The 19,292-nt window shown below is 37.0% G+C and overlaps 1 protein-coding gene across 1 annotated transcript in view; it reads right to left on the reverse strand.

Moving 5' to 3' along the window:
• URI1 (URI1 prefoldin like chaperone) overlaps positions 1 to 19,292 on the reverse strand; it is a 45,519-nt gene that overhangs the window by 16,098 nt on the left and 10,129 nt on the right. Inside the window, exons 2-4 of the mRNA XM_042437335.1 lie at positions 12,157 to 12,191; positions 9,081 to 9,159; positions 6,389 to 6,524 (exon numbers count right to left, since the gene is read on the reverse strand). Coding sequence (XP_042293269.1) covers positions 6,389 to 6,524; positions 9,081 to 9,159; positions 12,157 to 12,191 — 250 coding nt within the window. The remainder of the gene's footprint in view (positions 1 to 6,388; positions 6,525 to 9,080; positions 9,160 to 12,156; positions 12,192 to 19,292) is intronic.

Here is a 19,292-nt window from a genome sequence, read left to right on the forward strand (position 1 = left end):
GGAGACCCGAAGCAGCTTTATTTTGGCAGTCTGTAACAGGCCATATTTATTTGTTTTCAACACCAAAGTAGATTTCCAACTACTTCCATTTTTATTATTTCCGCCAGCTTTATAGTCTCTCCCCCACCCCAGCCCCCAGTTCTGTAGTTTTAAGATAACTTATGTTACCCCTGAAGGGAACCAAGGCAAGAAAATTATTTCCGAAATTGGTGCCCCAATTGTCTATCTCTGCATTAAACAAATAATTTGGCTTTAAAAAGATCCATAACACATCTCCTTTCAGTAAGAATTTATACATGCCTGTGTTTATCTGACTGATCCCAATGTTCTCATGCTTGAAAAACACTGTTTTTAAAAAGATTAGTAAAGAGTGTTTTACCATAGCTAAATCACTTGGTATATCTGTTTTAGTTAAAACATTAAATAAAAACTAGAAACAATTTGGTTTAAGTGCATTTTGCAAATCCCAGCAGTGAATTTTTAATTTTCAGTATGAATACTGAATAGGCTGAAATGGAAATACTATAACCTTGCGAAGCATTAGGACAAAGAATACAATTTAAGTCTTAAGCTAATAATATTAATAGAACTCTACTCATTATTCTTTCCCACCGAATATAAATCCTAATTACCTGTAGGACAGCCTCCTTTCTTTTACAGTTCTGTAAAACATTACACCTGTTGATTCTATTTATCTTGACAAACTGGGATATTCTTTACAAAATTAAAATTTTACAGAATTGCAGATCTTATGATTCAGTAAGCACTAGCTGCCTTGTCCAATATTTTACTTCTTTAAAAGGTTACAGTTCCCAGAATGTTCTTCAGAATTATCTAGTTTGTGGCCAAAGAAACTGTAATACAGCATCATCATGGGATCTCTGTATCCATGACCCATTCCGGTCCATAATTGCTTCATAAAGCTATAATATAATACCAGAAATCCAGACAGTGGGAATTTCATATTTCACAGATTCACAACTCCAACTATTTTAAACTGCATTTATGAATGTACAAATCTGTCCAGTATTAGAATTATTATAAATTGAACAGGACTGGATATGTACTGTAAGTGTTTGGAGTTTACCATTTCATAAAGTATTGGAAGAATAATGTTTTTGATCATTTTCTCCCAGACATATTCAAATATCATAGACTGAGAAAGGCTAAAGTATGTGGTGATGTATTATAAACAAATAAACAAACAAACTTGACTTCCCCTTTAAGTTGTTATGTCTGAAACAGTGTGTCCAATACGTTCGGTCTGGTTCCGTGTAATGTACAGAGCCGCTCTCAGTCAATATTCACATAGATGAGCTGGTGAGTAAACCATGATCAGCAGATCTCAGATCTTATTAAATCACAGATGTCCTGTTTCAGGTTGAAATTGTAGAACTCTGTGTGATTTGACATGGGGATGATGGGGAGGAATATGTTTTACCTTCAAATAGCTTGCTCAATGCTGCCCCTTTCCCAGCTGCCATTTGTGCCATGGAGCAACTGACTTCATATGAGCACTATACACACAATGGTATGTTTCCTCCAAGCAGCAACTAGCAGCTTCATAAACAGGGTGAGGGTTAAGACAGTGAAAATTGTTTTTAAAAAGCTCTTCTCATGCTCTGACAGCAATCCAAGATACAGGGTTCCAGTAGCCTCATTTATCCTTTAAATAAATATGTAGGAGATCTCACCACTGGTTTCCCTCCATCTATTTTGCTCTTTCTGATACTGTCAAGTTTTGTAAATGCTTTTTTAACAAAAAAAAAACGATAAGACCATTTTGTTCTATTTACCCCACTTTATTGCAGGTTGCTATACAACAAGGAACAAAAACTTCAAATGCATAATAAAAAAAGTTAAGTCAAGCAGCCAGGAAAGGACAAGCTCTTAAGACTGAGAATTTAGAAATCTTTCTCCTCCTATCCTGAAGTTTAAGCTTCTTAAATGTCTTTTAAGAAGGATTGTGCTTGGATTGTTGTCCGACTTTGTCACCTCCGATAATCTTAGGAAACAGTGACATGGCTTTCCGCTGAACTGTTATCAGCTTGGCTATGTCGTTGGATAACCCAGCAAAGGAAACAAGTCATTTGGTATCACAGACAGGGAACAAAATTTAAGACTAAAAAAATCAATTAGTTTAATTAATGAATTAAATTCAATACACAGCAGAAAAACTGCAGCATTGGCAGGACAATGATGCCTATATTTCTTGGAACACAGAAATGGCTAATGAAATACTTTGTTATGTCTTCCAGACTTTAGAGAATTTGAAGGGGGGGTCAAGATTCTTACTTCGGCTTCTATTCTTAACAGTCAGTAGCATCTTCAGAAGCGCTACCATCTCTGTCACACAAAGGCAAACCAAAATGGATGCCAACTGAGTTCCAAATTAAGTGAGCCTTCCTCCTGCACCTTTGTATGCATGGTAGGTGGATTTGGGGGGAAAGGAGTTTTGGGAGAGGTATACATCTTCCTTGACCCACCTCAGATATATGTTATCTGCAGTTCATATTAAGACTGGGTATACTTGCTCGCTTATTGCTGAAAATAAAGAAAACAAACATATTGACCATGGAGGATTTAAAACCTAGATGGTGACGAAATGAAAATAGAGTTCCCGCACCTTGGATCAAACATTGATAAGAATGGAGACTGCAGCCAAGAAATAAGAAGATTAGACTAGGAAGGGCAGCCATGAAGAAACTATACAATATCTTAAACGTGTACAACTGAAAACTGACTTCAGAATCATTCAATTTATTGTATTCCACACCACCATGTATGGGTGCGAGAGCCGGACAGTAAAGAAAGCTGACAAAAAGAAAATAAACTCATTTGAGATGTGGTGCTGGAGAAGAGTACTGAGGATACCGTGGACAGCAAGAAAGACAAACAAATGGGTCCTTGACCAGATCAACTCTCCCTGGAAGCAAAGATGATGCTGAAGTTGACTTTGGCCATGTCATGAGAAGGCATGACTCATTAGGAAAGACAATAATGCTAGGGCGGTAGAAGGTAACAGAAAGAGAGGAAGACCACATGTCAGATGGATAGATTCAATCAGGCAGATCATGGGCCTGAACTTGCAGGATCTAAGCAGAGCAGTGGAGGACAGGGGTCTTGGAGATGTCTCATCCACAGGGTTGCCACGAGTTGGGGTTGACTTGAGAGCAGTCAACAACAGCAATACTTGCTAGCACTGCACTGTATGTGTTTCAGCTGCACTATATACAATGGAGCCTCGTTATCTGCTGGGGTTTAGTTCCAGGACCCACCGTGATACTAAAATCTGTGGATGCTCAAGTCCTATTAAATACAATGTCATAGTAAAATGCTGTCCCTTATATAAAATGGCAAAATCAGGGTTTGCTTTTTGGGATTTATACTTTTTTGAAATATTTTAAATCCATGGATGCTTGAATCTGTGGATATGGAGGGCCAACTGTATGTTTAATCTATCATTTAGCTTACCCCCAACAAGTAAAGGTGCAATATGCATATTGGATGATGCTTAATAATTAAGAAAAGCTTCCATTCAACTGTAAAATATATGAACACAAATCAACAGCAACAATATGACAGTCCTGGCAACTAATCAGCATATAACTATTTGGTCACTAGAATTAATGATCAAATATTTAGATCAGTCAGTCATTATGGAGTTATTTTCTAGATACAGAACCTGGCCTTATTCTAGACCAGCTCTGTGCCTTTCACGTGAGAACATGAACATTTGTAACTATGTGCTCATGCCAACACAGAAATAGTTTTAAAATGCTTTCACTGTATGAATAACTCTGTGACTACTGAGTTACTTCTGAACAGATACATTCCAGTGACAAATACTGTAAATTGAGAATGATCGGCATAGGAAATCTACAGTGCAATCCTATACATGTTTATTCAGAAGTAAGCCCCATTGGTTCAACTGGACATACCCTAAGCATGAGTGCAACCTTAATTATGGAATTACTTTGTCTGAGATACTAGTCTGAATACCCTCTTACAGCATTACGGAACTGTATAATTCTGATACATAACTGGTATTTTGAGGAGGAAAACTGTCTTCAATTATGGTATAATGCATAAAATACAACTCATCACACACTTAATCAAGGCCCAAATGTATGGTGTAAAAACATGCTTAATGCAGATTTTGGCTAAAGATGCAATATGTGGTCTTTCTTCAGCAAGTGGGGGGAAAAGTAATGAAAGCAATGTTTACGCTAATACGTTGGAGGCAGAGGGCAACACGATCTTGAGGTACTAAGTCATCAACATGAGCTGTTAATTTGACATGTGGGTGTTATGGCACAGTAAAGAAGTTTCCTTTAATGTGACTAGTTATTTTCTTGCTTTTAAGGAATTGTGTAGGAGGATTTGGCACCAAATAACTATATCTGGATTTTCACGAAGTTTTTTTGTTGGGGCTCTTCACTATATATTTGAGGAATATTAAAAGCATACCTAACAGATCATAATTATATACCAAGGGGAAAAAATATCAATTGTAAGTACAGTTTCCAGCTTGGAAAAAGTACTTGCCAGCATAGTTCTCTTCTGATCAGGCTTACATTGAAGTGCCCCTCTCTATCAAAATGCAAAAGCATATGTATTCTTTTTAGCATATTGGGCAGATTTTATATGGTTGCAATGGGACAAGGGAGAAGCCCTAATTTAGAAGCTGTTCTATATTGTTTTTAAGAAGTACTTTTTGATTACTTCTTTCCCATTCATGTTGGACATATGATGATACCATTTTACATTGATTACATTTACACAAATTTTATTCAAAGGAGTTTCCTTTCACATACAACAGTGTATGACAACTTCTCTCTCATGTATAAAATGGGCATATATATGCTAAGACAGTTAAGGACATATAAAATAGCCATGCTGGATCAAACCAAAAGTCAATGTAATCTAAAATCTCAACACAGCATCCAACCAGATGTTTCCATGCTGTCCACCAGCTGTTCACCTGTCCTCATCTCCTTTGCCTCCCTAGCATTTGGTAGTCATGAGTATAAGCACTGTGAAAATGAATGTTCTGTTGAAGTACTGTAGATAAAAGCTGATGACAGACTTTTGGATAAGGTAGGATATAAGTGAAAAAATGACTACCACCACTAGGCACCAGATACCCCTTAGGCATTCAAAGATTTGAATGCCAATCAAACATGGGCAAATCACAAGGGACCAGATACTAGTTAGTTTATTTTTAATTTAGTTCAGATCAATAATAATAATAATAATAATAATAATATTTATTTATATCCTCACCGGGAGGATCAGTATATCATGATTAAGACCAAACTGATCAATGAAGAGAGGCCTAAGTAGACAGGAGCTGCTTGAAAAAAGTATTGGTTTACTGCATGGAGCAAGAATTGGCAAAGATGTAACCACTACAGTTGCCCCTCCACTATCACTGGGGTTAGAGGCACATGACTCTTGTGAAAGTGGAAAAACTGCAAATAAGAAGCCTTTTTTTAACCTAAGGGAACACCTCTCTAGGAATCTCTAGGCCCTCCAGGGTAACTCTACGGTCAACATGTGGCAGACGTTGACCACAGAATCATGGTGGAGGAACTACAAATGCCTAGAGAATGTGGAGGGCTGAATATACTTTCTTATCAGATACCTTGGTGAATTTTAAAAGGGGATAGTGATTAAGACATGATTTGGAAGGACGCACATAATGGAGTGAAGTAAAACAAAATCCAGAATCCACAAAAGAGTTATACCTGATGCTGCACGGGCGCAGGGACTGACCCCAGGACAAAACCCCGGGGCAGGGAATTGTGCCTGCTTAGGCCCCAAGGTTCAGTAAAAGCAAAGATGCTGGCAAAAGTTTAAAACAACAAAAATAACAACAATCTAATTGGATAAAATACTTCCCATCATTCATAAATACAGAATGCATCTAATCATTCATAAGTACAGAAGCAGCATATTAAACAAAGCATAAAGAAAACAGGTAATATATAACCTCCTATTTCATGATACTACATTTTATGCCAGCAGTCAATTTTGATTGGTGCCAATGTTTGTATCAAAGACTGCCTACTACAATTTACAATTGAGCATTATTACAGTACCATATGTTAATGCAATCAGTACTGTCATTTCATGAATTCATTTACAGCACCACAAGATTTTGATAAAAGCATACAGTTTCGATTAAGAAAGTAATTTATAAAAAAGGAAGTTTTCAAGTTTTAATTTGGGAAATGTTAACATAAAGCACTCCTTATTTTTCAGTTTCAGGTAAACATTTGTTGAATTATGCCTCAATCACAACGGGATTTTAACCCGACATGTAATTTTCCAGAAATGGTACAGAGCTATTTGACTATCATTTGATATTTACAAAAATACCTACGTTTTTTCCTGTGTTCAACTAGATCACTAGCCTGCTTTGCTGAACATTTTGCAAACCAGTTGTCCCCAAGAAGTACTGTGATTTCATTTGAGTGAACCAGTCTTCCCGGCATGAAAGCATGGGGACCAAAAGGTACCTGTCAGAGCAAAAAGCAAAGGTAAGAAAATAAGACAAAATAAGACTAAAACAATTATCTGAGCAAGTATCTCATCTGTGGATTACAGAATCTCACTATTCACCATACCCATAGGCAGATGTAGTAGTTATTAATTAATAATTGTATTAATTACTCCTGAGCTTTCAGATGTTTTTAGTAATTTTCAATCCAAGTTATACACTTAACCAACAATATCAACTGTCCCCCAAATGCTGTTTATGGGGAAATTTATCAAAATCAATCTAGGAAAGAGGTGCAAAGAATATTTATAAATTTTATTATCCTTGATGAGAAAATGATGTCTTAACAAACAAGTTGTTAAAAACTGTCAACGGTTGAGAGATTTTTCACTGCTGAATCTTAGTTTAAAAAATTATTGATTAGTCAAGTTGACCATATCAAAACAATTAGTATCAGATATTGTAAAATACAAAAGAGAAGAGTAAGTAAAATACAATGAAATATGGTAAATAAGACTAAAAACAAGTAGTTTGAGTGTTGAACTAGGGGACCAGGCTTGAATCCTGATTCAGCCATGTAAACTCACTTGGGCAAGTTACACTCTCTTGCCAAATGCTCTATGAATAAACTTGCCAAGCAAGCCCCATTATTGGTTCACCTTAGGGTCACCATAAGTCAGTTATGACTTGAAAGCACACAATAACAACAACAAAGGAAAACAAAACATAGTATAATAATAAACATAGTATAATAAAATAAAAGGTACAACGTAAGATTATATCCAAAATTATAATAAATTGTCATCTTGTAATAAGGTGAAAGATAATAAAATAAAAGGTAAACGTAAAGGTTTTCCCCTTTGACATGATTGTCTAGTGTCTGACTGTAGGCGGTGGTCCTCATCTCCATTACTAAGCCGAGGGAGCCAGCATTGTCAAAGATGACTCTGTCATGTGGCCAGCATGACTATAAACGCCAAGGCGCATTGAATGCTGTTACCATCCCACCAAAGTGGTACTTATTTATCTGCTTGCACTTTTACATGCTTTCAAACTGCTAGTTTTGCAGAAGCTGGGACTAGTGACGGGAGCATACTCCGTCATGCAGCACCTAGGTCTCAAAATGCCTACCTGCTGACCTTGCAATCGTCAGAGTCATCATCTTAAGCACAATACAAAGTAATATACATTTAAGTAAGCTCATCACCTCCGCATACCATCCCAATATGGTTAATAACATATGTTCTGTTGGACAGCCCTAACTATGTACTTGGCAGTACTAGCAACTACATCATTCCCTCATTTTTGGTGGGTTCTGCACACAAGAAATTTTTTTTGCAAAAAAAGGCCTGAAATGCAAAATAAAAAAGGTCAACAATGTACAAGGGCTTTAGTAATCTTACCCAGCAGATATTACATGTTTATATGTTTGACTCTTATTTTCAAGAACAAAATTAAAGGAAAATTCCATCTACAGCTTGACATCAAGGCTGCATCTACATTGCAGAAATAATACAGGTTGATACCACTTTAATTGCCATAACTCAGTGCTATGGAATTCTGGGGAACAGACTTTAGTTTCAGTCACTTTTGGTGCTAGCCATGTTAACTTGCCAAGTCTGGATATATGTAGAACAGTTCCACCATCTATTTTTCAAAGCTTGATGTCTATTCTTAGTTGCATCTCATCACACAACTAGAATTAGATGTAAATGATACGTCTAGGTATAAGTCACGAAATTCATTTAATCTTCACTTACTAACATTTGGGTTACAGTCCTAGAGGCAGAGTATGTCCTGCTTTATTACTAACATTGTTGCCCTGAAAACAGATTTTGAAATTACAATAATAAATTCAAATTCAAAAACAGTAAAAAAATATGCAGATGCCAACAAGAATGTAGGTACAATACTCCCAAAAACTTTTTATACAAAAACCAAGAATAAAAAGCTCAAGACTTAAAAATTAGTGACTATGATTGCCTGCTATTTCTCCACTTCACTGAAATCACTGTGTATTGCATATTTAATTATGGATTTCCATATAATAAACAGGCTCTACCAGATGCGTCTGATTTTGTTGTTGAACACTAGTCAAAATCTGGAAGTTATAATTTATTATAGCCTTGAAGAAACTAGATGTAAAAAAGAAAACATACATTTAACCCTTTAGACAATCAACCAATGTTTAACTATAACACCTTAATTACAACAGTTAAGATAGATATGATCCAGGTGCATTGTTTCAAACCTAACTATGGCTAGAAGATAATGAATTCCTCTTGGGCTATCGAAGTCCTTTAGACCTTATTTTCTTTTACAGAGATGACCATAACAACTACATTTCCACCAATGTTAACACTAAAGATGGTTAGCACTCTTCTAATCATGTTTGCAAATGTGTTAGTGTTAACATAGTGCAGAAATATCACGTCACCAGTGTCATCAATAAGAAGGGAAGAAGCATGCAAAGAGGGAGCACAAAACTGGACACAAACCTATTTGTGAATGGAGTATTTGCAATGACTGACAGTTAACTTTCTCTGCTATTTGCATTCAGCTAAACCGTACCTACCATAATATCATAAGAAAGTTTATCTGGCAATGTGCTAAGCCGTTCCTGAAGAGCTTCATAGTCACCCTCCACCTTCTTCCTGTTAACAAATTCAAACCAGGTTAGTATCAATCCTAAATATCATAGATTTTTTTAAAAAAGAGATAGATAACTACTAATGATTTCTAAAATAGGTTTTGAATTTAAATGTACAGGGAAACTTGCCACAGCTATACACTGCAAAAAGTGATCCTGGTGGGGAAAGATTAAAGGTATTGCCTCTATCCCTATGCAAAAAATGGTGAGGACAATGTAAACAATTTAATAAGGGCCAATTTGTCCAGAAATGGAAAACACTTTTTATAAAGCTACAGATGAGAATTCCAGACATACTTTCTTAACCAAGACGTATAAGGAAATAATCTTATATCCAACGGAACTAAGCCACACTGAACTCAACATAACTTACTTCTGAGCAAATGCATATAGGATTGCCGTGTGATAAACTCTGAAATTTTGGATTCGGATTAAAGATGCATATTGTTACTGGGTTTTTAAAATAAATAAATATATTGAGAAACCATCCCCTATGAGGAGGGACTTATGGAGCTGGATATGTTTAGCCTAGAGAAGTGAAGGTTAAGAGGTGATATGATAGCCCTGTTTAAAAATTTAAGGGATGTCATATTGAGAATGGAGCAAGCTTGTGTGCTGCTGCTCCAGAGAATATGACCCAGAGCAATGGATGCAAGCTCCAGTAAAAAAGATTCCACCTCAGCATTAGGAGGAACTTCCTGATAGTAAGGGCTGTTCAACAGTGGAACACACTCCTCCCTTGGAGAGTGGTGGAATCTCCTGCTTTGGAGGTTTATAAACAGAGGCTGGATGGCCATCTGTCGGGGGTGCTTTGTGAGTTCCTGCATGGCAGGGGGTTGGACTGGATGTCTCCTCCAATTCTATGATTCTAATTACAACTAAAGTTTCAAAGTGACTATGAAAGATGGGCCTAATTCAACTCACTAAGGGTCAGAATTAGTTCTCCTACAAACCTGCCTTCTCTTTGAAATCTTGGGCCTCGCAGAAGGTGAGGAGTCCTAGCTGCGGATCTTACCGCACAAGACTCCAGGCACGGGACGAGAACGGTCCAAAGGGGGTCGGGAAGGGAATGGAACGAGTGGGGGACACATTTTACTGTTCTGAACAGTACAGAACAATTGCGTCCTCTGGGACGGATTGGGAACGGAAGGGAAGGAAACAAGTGAGGGACTTCTGTTGCAGTACAATACATCTCCCACTCGTTCTCAGCCCCTTTCATTCCGTTCTCCTTTTGTTCCATGGAGCCCCTGTGCGATAAGGTTCTGTATCTGCTCAGAGACTCCCTGGTGCTTCCAAAAGAATCCCAGTTGTTACCTCTGACTGTAAATAGGAAGGCCTCCTTGACATACTACCAACTGATGGATACAGGAGCCTGCTGAATCCCAGTCCAACACCTAAATGGACCTACACTTTCACATTGTGTCCCCAGCTGATTAATCAAACACAGCTGAACTAGAGCAAGGAATCACTGCCCTTGTTCACTCACCAATGAAGATGGCATTCCCTATCTCCCTGAGAGATTTGCCCCCTTCCAAACCATGTCACACCCCTTCTATGAAGGGTAAAGACATGGGAAGGATTTAAATTTCATGACGAGTGAAATCTTTCTTGCTTCACTGTCACTGTTGTTACATTGGAAGGAAATATAGAACTCACTGCACTCTGTAGTCAACTTTTATGCCAAACCCAATATATATTATACTTGTTTGAATAGTCAAAATCCGTAGCAACCAGAACTGTATTATGCAAAGGCTGATAAATTTTGGCTTCAGGAGCACCAATGAGTACCACCATAATATCCATCTTATTGGAAATTAAAGCAGGTTTCGCATTTTAAACATTAGCAAACCATATTCCCTTGCTATTTTTTTTAACAAACACACAGTCACAATTTAATATGATGAGGCATGAGGATGGCTTTGATTCACCCCTTTTCCATTCTTCTTATCCAAGGCTTGCAGCTTATGTGCATTTAAACTAAAAATACCCAAAACCAAACATTTGATACACATGAACTATAAATTATTTTCTCAGAGGTCTTTCGGGCATGAAGAAAAAGCCTCTTAAAATAAATTTAAAATATTATATGCTTGATGGTGTATAACCAAAAGTTTAATCTCTCCACTAAAGGGGGCAGTTGCTGCGATTTTGCAATAACCCTGCAGACAATAATCAAGAAGGCTCCTGTTGTTCTCTCTGTAAATTCCTAGTAAACGCAGCATGGATGCAGCATAATTTGGTATCTGTTAAGATCAAGTGTTATCTTTCAATAACTCATAAAAATTGTTAACCATTAAATATACCTTTTTCTATCAAGATATTCATAGGAAACATGTCTATCTATGGTGTTTCTTATTAGCTAAAAAAACACACATACACTGAATAATCAACAAGAAAGGCCAGATATAATATTTTAAGGAATAATACTACCTCTAAAGGCCCAGACTTATCTACAGATTTCAAATAGTATATTTTCACTGCAAATAGATAAATCGAAGAGAAACCATTATCTATCTTTCAAGTGAAAAGACTCGCAACCTTTATAAATAATAGGCTTGATTATCTAAACTCTTATATTGTTATTTTTGGATATCACCCAAAGCCATTTTGATACTCAACAATACTGTACTTTTACAACTGACTATGCTATTTTCTTGGAACGGTAACAAAAATAAACCACTGAACTCCAAGGTTTACAGAGGTTTATACTATTTTCTATCCCTTATTTTGGGTGGCAAAAAGGGGGGGGGGGGCAAGATCCTTTTAAAAGACATATACAGATCTTAAAGTATGATTACTGTGGTGAATTAAAGCAAAAGTGTAAGAAATGTGGAGAGTGCAATTTAATAAGCCAAGGCAGAGTTGAAATTATGCACCAAAGTATATTATTATTTGAATTTGGTTAATTTTCTAAAGAATATATGCACAGTGCTTTTCTAAAAACAAGCACAGGCTGCTTTCATTGATATTTTAGGCATGCAATCAAACATTTTTCACTTACCAGTGATGAATTTCTTCTTGGCAGTTAGTGACCACCTGTCATTAAAACAGATAACTACTTATGAAAAAACAAGGCTAAGCACACAGCTGCAAAGTCAATGTTTCAGAGACTAGAGCAGCAGCTTTACAGATTTGGTAGGATCTTGCTATACATTTTTATTTGTCAGCATAAAGGCGAGGCAATGTTCGTTCTTAAGCAGCACACTTTATCACAACACTCTAATCCAGACTGATAACCGCAGAATAAATGGCACCTTCCCCTAACTCATATTTTGACACCACGTATCCTCCATAAGGATAAACTGACACATGATACAAGATAAAACCAGTATTTTGTACAATCTACACATCAGTTTTTAACATTACATGTTTTGCAGAATAAAGCAAATATAAATTTTAGGAGAGGAATGTAATCCTGTTGCATGTTTTTAAAAGAGAATCCAAGGTCCAAAACACGCTGCAAAAATAATCCAGTTTTACACTGCTTTGACTGTCCTAGCTCAGTGCTAGGGAATCCTGGGAACTGTAGTTTATTGTGGCACCAGAGCTCTCTGACAGAGGAGGTTAAGTGTCTCACAAAGCTGCAGTTCACAGAATTCCCTAGCATTGAGTCAGGGCATTTAAAGCAGTCTCAAACTGGATTATTTCTGCCGTGTGTTTTGGACCCCATAAATACTTTCCCCCTTTGTAACAATGTATCCCTAAATTTTAATCTCATTTGCAGTTTCACTCTCTGGTGCAACCAAATTTTAAGGAATTAAGTAAGAATATTAAGTAATTAATTAAGAAAATGTACACCCTGATCATAGTTTTGAAGACAAAATGCACACACAAGCAAAATAATGCAAAATTAGCCTTCCAGGAAAAGCAGTATTATTTGTACTGAAGCATATTAAAAGGCCACAATGGTCCAAAACACACTACAGAAATAATCCAGTTTGAGACCACTTTAACTGCCCTGGTTCAGTCCTAGGGAATCCTGGGAATTGTACAGTGAGCCCTTGGCATCCACTGAGGTTTGGTTCCAGGACCTTTGTGGATACCAAAATCCATGGATGCTCAAGTCCCATTAGATACAATGGTGTAGTAAAATGGTATCCCTTATATAGAATAGCAAAATCAATGTTTGCTTTTTTAGCATTCCTGTATTTTCAAGCCGTGGATTATTGAATCAGTGGATAAAAAAACAATGGATATGAAGGGTAAATTGTAGTTTATTGTGGCATCAGAGCTCTCTCACAATGTCTCACAAAACTACAGTTCCCAGAATTCCCTAGCATTGAACCAGGACAATTAAAGTGGTCTCAAATTGGATTATTTCTGCAGTGTGTTTTGGACCTTTGTTACTGTCCCTCGTCCCCTTGAGAAAATAAAAACCATCATCCCTCATTATTAATATTGCTATGTGTCACTATTTGTGCTACCAAAACGTAATAATACCTTTATCCTGAAAAGTACATTCTGGCCACAAGAAATTATTCTACATTTTGGTCTTTATACTTCAACTAGGCAACCAGTTGTGTTGGACTGCAACTCCCATCACATTTAAAAAGCAGAGTCAAGGGTAAGAAATGGTGGTAGTTGCAGTCTAAAATGTCTAGGAAACAGAACTTTCTGACTCCTTCTCTATAAAGATATGGAAGAAAAGAGACTTGCCATGGTAAGGGAAAGCATCAGTGCTAAACACTCCTCTATTCCTTTTTTTAAATATAGGAGGGGCTGTAGCACTTGAAAAGGAATACAAAGCTCCAAAGATTTCCCTTGGGAAAGGTCACCACTGCAGATAAAAGTATACAGCATTTCTGATATTCAGCAAATGAATACAAACAATGGAAAAACGCACAGCCTGCAAAGATTGCAGTTAAGCTCATGCAACACTGTGGATAACGTGAAGAAGTCAAATGCTGTGCTTGTCTTTCAGTCACTGCATATTGAATGTCTGTAACTCACACACCCACCTCACATAATGCTCAAAACAGTATTTTCCAGATACAAAACAGTGTGCCTACAGTACCTGGAAAATAAATTATCTACATAAAATTAATGCTGCTTTCAGGGAAGATGCAGGCTGTGAGCGTTTTATCATGTAATGAACTATGCTGAAAAGTCCTTGAGCAATAACTAGAATGTATATAATGTCTCAGCATATTCCTTTAACAATAGCAAGTGATGGGAGGGCAAAGCATGCCGGAATGTGTACCTACATCCATATTGACATTTAACCTCGTGAAATGGATCCCAAACATCCCCATTACTACCATCATGGGGGGGGGATTCTCTTTCCTTGAATAAAGCTGCATGTTTGACCACGCAATGGACTTGCTTCTTCGACCCGCAGAGCCAACACCCGGTCACTTTTTAGGAGGCCTAGTAAGTACTTCCCAATGTTAAGTTGAAAGCAAAAGACAGAAAATCCTAAATGTGAAGCTTTTGCACAGGAACAGAGACTTAACCACAACTCCAGGAATTTCAATGCTCCCTCTACCCCAATGGATGAGGGGCACATAGCTGTCCAGATCCAGCAGCCATCAACCCCAGCCACTAGTTTAATATATGGAGGGGCACACATTGCCTATCACCATTTTAACCAATGATGTTCTTGTGCAAAATCTCAAAATCTTTCCCAGAACACTTGGAAACGCTCCAGAGCAGACTCTGAAAAGTGTTGCATTCTGAGCAAGCCTTGCTTTGGGAACAGAAGAGTTTGGACTCTTAGGACTTCAATTAGTGTTTGTTGTTGTGTGCCTTGAAGTCATTTCTGACTCATGGCCATCCTAAAGCAAACTTATCACAGGGCTTTCTTAGCAAGATTTGTTTAAAAGGAGTTTGCCTTTGCCTTCCTCTAAGGATGAGAGGGTATGATTTGCCTAAGGTGGCTCAGTAGGTTTCCACAGACAAGCAGGGATTTGAACCATGGTCTCCAGATTCATAGTCCAATGCTCAAACAACTACATCATGCAGGCTCTCTTCAACTAGTTGCACACTATACCTAAATTAGCTGAATTTGTACAAGGATGATTCCTTTTTTTATATATAGCGTTAAAACCCAGTACTTACATTGACCCATGAATAAATCGAGTCAGATTTTTAGATCAATTATTGACTTATACATGAGTACAGTGGTACCTCGGGATACGAAATACCCAGGTTACGAATTTTTCAGGATACGAAAAAATCCCATAGGGATTTATTGTTTCGGGTTACGAAAGTTTTTTCGGGTTACGAAAAAACTCCGGCGCTGTTTTAAATGGAGCCGCGGCAGAGCCGCGGCTTTTTTCCCCATTAGCGCCTATGGGTTTTCGGCTTACGAAGGCTTTTCGGGTTACGAAAGCGGCCGCGGAACGAATTATTTTCGTAACCCGAGGCACCACTGTATACAGTATTCCCGCCCCTTCTAAATCAAAGTTCCTTATACAGATTAACTGATAATAAAAGCCTGGAAGAATGAGATAGTAATCTATTACCTCCAACAGGAATAATCAAGTGGAGATAAGATCTGCTGGAAACACTGGAACAATGTTGCTGGGGGAATAAGGACCCTCTTATAATCCAAAGGCTGGTGGTTCGAATGTCACTACAGCTGTGAACACTATGTAGCCTTAGTTCAGATATCAAATGAACAGATTGAGGCTGTGGACCTTACCTGATTGATGGCAATTACTATCTAAACTGGGCAAATAATAGTAATTCACTGTTGTAATTCTGGTTTGCAAATAATCTATGGTGCAGTAACCAAGTTTACCAAGTACAATATTATGTATAATTACTCTAAAGTCATCAAATGGCCTGGAGCTAAGCGTCAGCCCTGGCTTTTTTAGAAGGGAAACTGTCAATGAATATCAGGTGCTATTGCGAGAAGAAAAGAACTGGAAAATCACTTCTGAGTATTCCTTTCCTAAGAAAACCCTATGAATTCATGGTGTCACTACAAATTGACAGGCAACTTGAGGGCACATATGTACCACATCTTACTGAGAATCATGAATTAGTCAAAATCAAAAAGTCAGGAAGACAGCAAAGAGGGAAAAACCATTCCTCTTCAGCAATCCCTTCTACAATATGGAATAACACTATGACACCTACCTGAAGGACTGAAGTAAGGAAAGGAACATGGATGTGCTACAGAAATCCTCCCATTGTGACATTATTATTAAGGAATGGCCATAATACTGCGGGAAGGAGGAGAATGAATGACAAAAATGTTTATGAAACCATTTAAGAAAGTTCCAGTTCAAATGCCCCCTTTCTAGATGTGAGAGGAAGAAAGAGCTCAACAGGAAACTTCCCATTCCCAATGCATGACTTTCCAAGCATGAAGTGAGCTAAAGGCACAAAAAGCAAAAGCCCTGCAAACCGTGAAGTGCAGTGTGTTCATTAACCTCTACATGATAATCCTTTCGTAGCTGCATATTAACTAGTTACATATTCATAATCATTTACATTATTTAGAAGACCTTCTATGAAAATTTCCAGGCGATATCCATTAGCTGCAATGTTAAAGGTTACCCAAGATAGTCTGCTTAATGTTTCCAGGAAGCTTTTTTTAATTAGTAAATATGTAAATTGGAAGCATATGCTTTTTCCTCTCTTTGGGTATTTTTTTCTTCTTCTTGGGCAGAAATGGGCCATCAGTAGAAAAAAGCACATGGACCTAAGTTTTAATCAACCCTTAGCTTCTCAGACAAAAATCATCAACACCAATGCATTTTGTCTATATTCTAATGAAGGGGGGAAAGGGAAATATATTCTGGCCCCAACATCTGTGGCCCCTGAAGTCTCTGAACACCCAAAACATAGCTACATAGCCTGAAAAACCCACAAAAAACTATGAAAGTCTTCAACTTCACATTTAAAAAAACACACTTATTCTGTCAGGCTTGTAGAAATTGATGGGATTTTAATGGTGGGCTTCACTGTTCTGTTGAGTTTATATGGTTTTTTTATTAATTGTAACGGGCTTTAATTTTACAGATTGTTTTACTGATTTTTTAAAAAAAATAATGTCTATCATTTATACTTTTTACTGATGTTTTTGGTAGCATTTCTAATCGGTACTGATTTTAATAAGTTGCAGGCCACTTTGAGTCCTCTATTGAATATGAATACAATGATCATAACAATAGAAATAAGTGAGTAACAGAGCAGAGATTTGTTTAATGCAATGACCAACTTAAAGTACTGACTGGGAATTACGTTAGAGAAGTATGAAAGTTTGCTTGGCAATGATGGTACGTAGCACATGGGTAATGCAAACCATGGCTTCCAATGCAAACCATGGTTTTACGTCATACTCTAGTTTTTCAGATATAATTTTCAGCTATGGAAAAGAGAAATAAACCCTGGATAAGCATCATGCCTGCAACAAAACAAAACCTGACTTTTCCCCACCTCTGGGCATAACCATATACATCTGAACTCATACTGTTTATCACTACTTCATTTGGATAGTATTTTAAAAGTGTAATTAAATGTCGCTTGCAGCAACCATAATACTTTTTCATCAAGTTGTTGTTATTGTTTGCCGTCAAGTTGGTTTTTGACTTGTAATAGAGTGTGCATACAGAAATGCATTTGAATCTTCCAGTGAAATGAGACAAGCATCACTTTTGTGGGTCAACAATAAACTACTGATACCGTATTTAATTATTTCTCCCGATTGTCTAAACGCTTCCATACACTTAAAGACGATGCGCCAAGTGCTTTGAAGAGGTCCTTCTCATTTTATCTGTATTTATATTATGTCGGGGCCACAAGGGGGCATCATCCTAGAAATCCCCACCAATACATAATAAGCAAATGAACACATATAAAGTAACAGTAACATTTTATACGTGTAGATTTTCAAGAGCTAAGTGCAGACGCCTGAATGCTGTTTCAGTTCTCCGAACCCGAAGTCTCAATATGTGAAAGGAGGTGCATATGGCAATTATTTTCTCTTAGGCAGAAATGGAAAGTGTGAAACAATGCACCAGCTTTTGAAGTTAGAGCTGGAATTCAATAAACCTAATTCATTGAGCTTAATAGAATGCTCTCAACCTTTCTAAAACTGAGATTCCAAATACGCATAAGACTTCAACCTTCGAAGGTAAATTAATCCTAGAGAATACAGAACTGTTACCCAGAATTGATATGAGATGATGGACTTCTAACTCAATAATTCATCAACTTTATATTATTATCATCATTTCTACCTAGCTGGACGCTCAAAGAGGTATCCCATCGAGAGAAAAAAGGGAATGTAAAAGGCATTCTTCATTTCCAGTACTTGACTTTCCTTCAATTAAACAACTTGTTTATTAATTAGAATTAAAACTTCCATTAGAATTAGAATATGAAAACATGTCATTTTCAGCTGTTGCTCCACCAATTACACCTTTTTAAATGCTGTTTCTTATATCTGTATTTTTGAAATTATCTGGAGTAAACTGCTTTGCAAAATAGGAAAATGAATTTCATTAATAAAATGAAAAATGAATGAAATTTACCAATAAGGGTCTCTAAACATGGAAATACACCAACTTTACGGAGATATTCTGAAATATATATTTTTGGTCGGCAGTATCAATATGCATTAAACATCTCAACCTCCTTGAGAAAAGAAGATCAGTAAGTCAATTCTAAGCATGATTACCCAAAAGTAAAAGTAAATGCTACTTAGTTCAACACAACCCACTCTTAGTTGCAACTGCAGCTTTAACCATTTTCTGGAAATCCTGATCTAACTTTAACATTGACAAGCAAAGGACAAGCACTCAGTGTAAACTTCTTCATCTGTAAAATGGGAAGAGGAGGCAATTTCGTCTCCAACTCATGGAAATTATTATTAATTAATGTCTTTGAAGATGTGAAGCACAGTTAAGTGCTTAAGAGTATTATTTACCACTTGAAAAGTTATCCGAATGTGAGCAAATAGGAGAGTAATTTGAGGCTGTTTAACCTTGAATTATCTCTATATTAAACATTTAAACGCTTCCACTTCTTAATAGAAAGCCAACATTTAGAACTGCCATTAAATCCCCTTAAATTCCTTTGGTAAATGAAGGCATGTACAACTATATACAGGATTGCACCGACAGAAAATTTCTTGCACAGGTGAAGGAAACAAATATAGTAACAAAAACTAAACAAAAACATTTA

The sequence above is a fragment of the Sceloporus undulatus genome, chromosome 8 (assembly GCF_019175285.1).
Source record: "Sceloporus undulatus isolate JIND9_A2432 ecotype Alabama chromosome 8, SceUnd_v1.1, whole genome shotgun sequence".
Taxonomy (NCBI): Eukaryota; Metazoa; Chordata; class Lepidosauria; order Squamata; family Phrynosomatidae; genus Sceloporus; species Sceloporus undulatus.